The following is a 5781-nucleotide window of genomic DNA, read 5'->3' as shown; positions in this document are numbered from 1 at the left end:
GTTACAGAATGTTTCAAAAAATTGTTCTGAATTTCAGCAAATTGTATTGCTGAATGCAACCAGCCTAGCAAAAACTTGCAAAATTTGCTGATTTGATGTCAAAAAGGTTTAGGGTGTAGGTTTAGCCTAATTACTTTTCCGCTATTAAAAAGTGTTTATCAGCTGAGTCGTTTATTAACTCCCATATAAAAACTTTTGGGGTAAGTATGGGGTTGACCAAACCTCGGATCAAACGTCATGCAGGAGGATGGAGAGCCACTATCGACCTACGAGGAAGTTTTCCCACATCTCCTAGCAAGTTGATAAACGATTTTGCTTCACTCAGCCATTATTGTCACATCCAATAGGAAATTAAAGCCGGCATTGTTGTGTTAACTCTGAAAAGAAATTTATTCATTAAATAGCAAAAAAAAACTCTAAAGCGTAAAATTCATTTGAACTTTTCCGGTGACAACCAAATAAATAAATAATGGAAAAGAAATGTCTGAGTTTGCTATGATCGAAATTTCAGTTCACTGACTTTTTTTATGGCATCTACAAATAGCCATAAAATTAAATATATTTAATTGCATTAATACTCATATGAAATATTATTATTAAAGTGATCACCCCCGTGGGACAAACTTAACGGAATCGGACACTGTTTTGGTGATTACTGGTTCCGGCGACAGTGCGAAGAGAACGAACCGAACTTATTGGCCAGCAGCAGCGACGAGGAACTGACTGGTTGGACGACGGAACGACTGGAATGGTTCCTGTAATGGAATTACGAAAGACGCGTGTTTACTCTTCCATGTTCTTTATTTCACTAACTCCATTTAGAGCAACCCCACCTGTCATTGTGATACAGTTACTATTCGATATAACATCTCCTTCCTTTCTCCAAATAAAATCGAAAATAGAAATCAAAAGTTATCCGAGAACATATGCATAACTCTAAGATACAGTTACATTAGTTTAGTTCAACCTGATCATATACAGTTACATTAGTTTAGTTCAACCTGATAATCAAGGAATTTCTTCGGGAGTCTTATTTCTCGCATTGGGCGCCTTGTAGATTGTTCTTCCACTCTCTCTGGGAATGGAAGGGTTGAAGCAGATTGCTGCTCCTGACCGTTGTCAAGTGTTGAGTCGTTGCTTTCGGGAACCTCGCTAACATCACCCTCTGGCTGGCGGTTCGTCGTTGCAGTGGGTTCTACCGGTTTCAGGTGCGAACAGTTTCTTCGAAGTATAGTTCCCGTCTCCGTTTGCACGACGAAACTATTTCCATTTCTCCCCAAAACTACCGCTGGATTTGGGTTGAAGTTCGGTGCCAACTTGTTTTCGCGGTGCTGGTTTTTCAACAAGACTTCATCGCCGATCTGAATAGCTGTTTCTCTGGCGTTAACTCTCGCATCACGGTATACCTTTCCATTGTATTTGTGCATCCAATCTCTTTCTCTGACTTCTTCTTCGACTAATTCCTCTCCTTCGACGTGTGGAAATCTATCCCTAAACCTTCTACCAAACATAAGCTCTGCGGGGGAGACTCCAGTCATAGTGTGTGGAGTCACAGTATACATGTAGAGATATTCTTGCAAATCCTTAATCATATCTCCTCCTCGCATTTGAGAGATCTTTAACACCTTCAATATAGAGCGGTTTTGCCGCTCAACCTCTCCATTTGCAGCTGGCCAATACGGTGTTGTATGGATTAGTTTGATGCCATTATCCACGCAGTAATCTCTAAACTCCTGGCTGCAGAAATTTGCCGCGTTATCCGTTTTCAGAACGTCTGGCAGTCCCAGGCGAGTGAATATTTGTTCTAGACGTTGGATTACGGCCGCTGATGTTGTTTTAGTCATAACCTCGACCACACAGTATCTGCTAAAATAATCGACCAATACGAAAACAAACTTACCGTTTGGTAACGGTCCGAGGAAGTCGGCACACAGATGACTCCATGCTTTAGTTGGCATTTCTCGAATCTTCAACGGTTCTGGATTAGTTTCTCGTCCAACTGCTTGACATTCTCGACACTTTCTGCATCGCTGCTCTACTTCCGCGTCGATTCCAGGCCACCAAAGCGCAGCCCGCAGCCTCCTCTTCATTTTACTGCTTCCTGGATGTCCCGTATGCGCCAAATCCAAAATCCTTTTCCGTAATCCGATTGGAACAACAATTTTGTTATTCCGCAGAACTACATGGCCCACCGCGCACAGTTCCCCTTGGAATGGCTGATAGCGTTTGAGATCTTTGTTCCACTCGTTGCTTCTGATAGCGCTGTGAATTCTTTTAAACTCCTCATCCGTCTCTGAGCACTGAATTAGTTCTGACATAGTAACTGCCGACGGCAGAGTACTCTCGATTATTGCACACAAGTCCTGCTCACAATCCTTATCGAAGCTGCTTCCTTTTCCTGTTTGAGCCAGCCGTGACAGCGGGTCGGCAATGTTCTTCTTCCCTGGCACATGTTGTAGATTGAACCGGTATCCTTGTAGTTGCAGTACCCATCGTTGTTGACGAGCATTTGGAGCTGAATCGGTGCTGAAAATTCTCAACAATGGCTTGTGGTCAGTCAGGACTGTGAAGAACTTCCCACGCAGATACATGTCGAAACGATGAACGCCCCAAAATATAGCCATAGCTTCCTTGTCTAGTGCCGAGTATTTGCGCTCTGTTGCGGACAGGCTTTTGCTAGCGTAGCTTATAATTCGGAATTGTCCTCGGTCCCTCTGTAGGAGAACTGCTCCCAGCCCTGTCGCACTAGCATCTACAATCAACACCGTCTCACTCTCCGGGTTATAGTATCCCAAATTGTGAGGGTTGGATAGAGCATTCTTCACAGCATCAAACGATTCTTGAGCGTCCGCAGTCCAGCGAAACCGTACGCCCTTCTTGACCAGGTCTCGCAACGGGGTACTTAAAGAAGCCAGGTTTGGTATGAACTTACCTACGTAATTGGCAAGGCCCAGGAAGCTTCTTACTTCCTCCGATGATTCCGGTCGTCGAAAGGATTGGATAGTTGCTACCTTCTCCTGTGCAGGTAGAATGCCATTCTCCCGCAACTCATGACCCATGAACGTTACCGAAGAACATCCAAACTGGCTTTTAGTTTTGTTGATGGTGAGTCCGTGTTCGTGAAGCCGTTTCAGCAACGCAGCCAATCGTTTGTCGTGTTCCGCTTTGTTTCGCCCAAACACCAGAACATCATCGATGAAATGCCTGATTCCTTCCAAACCCTTCAGGATACGTTCTAACTCTCGCTGGAATATCTCGGCAGAACAGTTCATGCCAAACATCAGGCGTTTAAATCGATAATAGGCGTTGGGGGTCACGAAGGTAGTGATATCCCGAGAATCAGGATGTAGTTCCAGTTGATGGAAAGCTTGATTTAAGTCCACCTTTGAAAATACCTTACAACCGTCTAGATGGGGCATGATCTCCTCAAAAGTGGGCAGGGGGTGTCTTTGGGGGATGATGGCAGTATTCGCTTTCCGCATATCCACGCACAGTCTAACTCGTTTCCCTCCATCCTTTGGTGTTACAACAAGAGGCGAAGCCCATGTGATCTTGGGTGGCGCTGGTTCAATGATATCCAAATCAAGTAGCTTTTTCAGCTCGGCCTCTACCGTTTGTTGTAGCGGAATCGGTAAGCGCCGACAGGGCTGTTGAACTGGATGTACTTTCGAGTCAATGTTGATAGTTACGAGGACGTCCTTTGCCTTACCGATTTCAGTTCGCTCATCTAGTCGAGTTTCCTGGTTAATCTGCATCACCTCTGACTTGATTTGTAGCACGCCCAAATCGATCGAAGTAGTTTTTCCCAAGAGGTTGGCTCCTTGACCTTCTACCACGTAGATTTCTCGATGAACTGTAGACGATCCATGGTTGATGTCGGCTTTGAACACTCCCTTAACGTGTAGCTTGTGGTTTCCGTATGCAACAAGTTTTTTCCGTGGTTCGTCACTTTCGTAGCTGATCTTGCAGTGTTGCTTCTTAAGCATCTTCCAGGTGTTTTCGTCGATTACATTGACAGATGCGCCGGAGTCAATAACCCATTGCATCCGTACTCCGCCAACTATGCACGATATTTTCGTATTGTACTTGTCCTCGACCGACAACAGCTGTTCGCAGCTGCGGGATCGAGTGCGGGATACTCGATCGTCCACCAGTTTGGCGGAAAAGATGTGGTGGATATCGCTCTCACAACTGTCATCACTTTCCACTTCCCGCTCGGGATCGTCGTCACTGTCATCCGTATCCTCAACCTGTCGCACTTTTTTCTTCTTCTTGTCGGAAACACTTTTTGATTTGCAACACTTTTTGAAGTGTCCAATGATACCGCACTTGTCACATGTTTTCTTCCGAGCCGGACACTTTTTGTCGTTGGCGTAATGTCCAAACGAGCCGCATCGGAAACACTGGTTTTGTCCACTTTTGATTTTGTTTACGCTTGCTTGATCCGATGAAATCAATTCTGGATGACTTTGATCGATGGTTTCAAGAACTCGGCCCTCCTCCAAAATCTCGTTCAGCACCACCAATCTCTTCTTAAGGATCGCCTCCCGCAACGCGTTGGAAGAGGTTCCATCGTAGATCTGTTCAGTGATCCTTAGATCCAGAGCGTCGCCATAATCACACAGCCCTGCGTGATTTCGAAGTCGTCTGCAAAATTTTACGATACTTTCTCCTTCCCTTTGCGTCATTTTCCTGAACAAGGCTCGTTCGTGGGGAATAGACACAATCGGTTTGAAGTGTTTATCGAGTAGCTTTATCGTCTCTTCGTAGACGTCCGACGTCGCGGGCACTGCTGCATTCCGATCCGGGTCGTCAAAATAAACTTCTTGCACTTCGAGACCTGCATTGTGCAAGAGCAAGGCTTTCTTTTTCCCAGCGTCATTTGTCGGATTACACAGCAGAAACAACTCAAAAGACCGCTTCCAAGCAGTCCACCGCCGCCCCACCGACGAAGAGTCTCCAATGACGAAGGGGGCAATGTTGTTGTTGCTCATTTTCCTAGGTTAGGATACACCGTCCGATTAATTCCAATGAATGTTCCGATTCCCAGCTTTGCTGGGGCCTTTATTTTCCCGTCACTCGCTTACCGATGGTACTACCATTCGCACGGATTATCGCGACAACGGTACTTTCCCTTAAATCGTGGGTTCTTCGCGAAAAATTCCAAACTCGTCGACAAATGTAATGGAATTACGAAAGACGCGTGTTTACTCTTCCATGTTCTTTATTTCACTAACTCCATTTAGAGCAACCCCACCTGTCATTGTGATACAGTTACTATTCGATATAACAGTTCCTACGAGTTTAAACTAATTGAGACCGCAAATTTTTCTCATTTTCTCGACCGACGAACGCGATTTTTAAACTGCCGCAACTAACAAAGTTTTTTTCCACTGCCATTTGCTCAACTGTCAATGACGCGCGAAAAAAATCGAACATTCAGCATAAATTCGGGGTTATGATTTATGCTCTCGAAAATTTTTCGATGAGCAACATAACTAACAAATGCCTAACATTGTCGAACGCCTAACTTCCTCCGTGCTGGGGATGCATTATAGATATGCAAAAGCGCGTAATCGATTGGTGCCCTATCGACAAAAGAATGTGCAAGTTGAGGGTCAAGGGTCGGTTCATAAACATAAACTTCGGAAGCACTGTTGATGACAAAGACGCATTCTACGCGCAGCTCGAACGCTAGTACGATAGCTGTTCAAGGCACGACGTCAAGATCATCATAGGAGACCTAGACACGGACACGTTTAATGCTTCCAGTGAGCTCTA

At 45.0% G+C, this 5781-nt stretch overlaps 1 protein-coding gene across 1 annotated transcript; it reads right to left on the bottom strand.

Moving 5' to 3' along the window:
- Positions 1 to 762: 762 nt before the first annotated feature.
- On the bottom strand, positions 763 to 5287 carry LOC109401518 (uncharacterized protein K02A2.6-like). Its single transcript, XM_062856099.1, has 2 exons — positions 5088 to 5287; positions 763 to 4998 (listed from the first exon to the last, which is right to left on the bottom strand). The coding sequence occupies exon 2, from the start codon at positions 4992 to 4994 to the stop codon at positions 987 to 989; it is 4008 nt and encodes a 1335-aa protein (XP_062712083.1). The 5' UTR covers positions 4995 to 4998; positions 5088 to 5287; the 3' UTR covers positions 763 to 986.
- Between the last annotated feature and the right edge of the window lie 494 nt (positions 5288 to 5781).

The sequence above is a fragment of the Aedes albopictus genome, chromosome 3, assembly GCF_035046485.1.
Source record: "Aedes albopictus strain Foshan chromosome 3, AalbF5, whole genome shotgun sequence".
Taxonomy (NCBI): domain Eukaryota; kingdom Metazoa; phylum Arthropoda; class Insecta; order Diptera; family Culicidae; genus Aedes; species Aedes albopictus.
Note: the sequence above shows the minus strand (reverse complement) of the source record. Positions and strands in the feature narration are given on the sequence as shown.

Bases quoted from the DNA above. Each gene is read 5' to 3' on its own strand.
- LOC109401518 (XM_062856099.1), bottom strand. From the start codon at position 4,994: ATGAGCAACAACAACATTGCCCCCTTCGTCATTGGAGACTCTTCGTCG.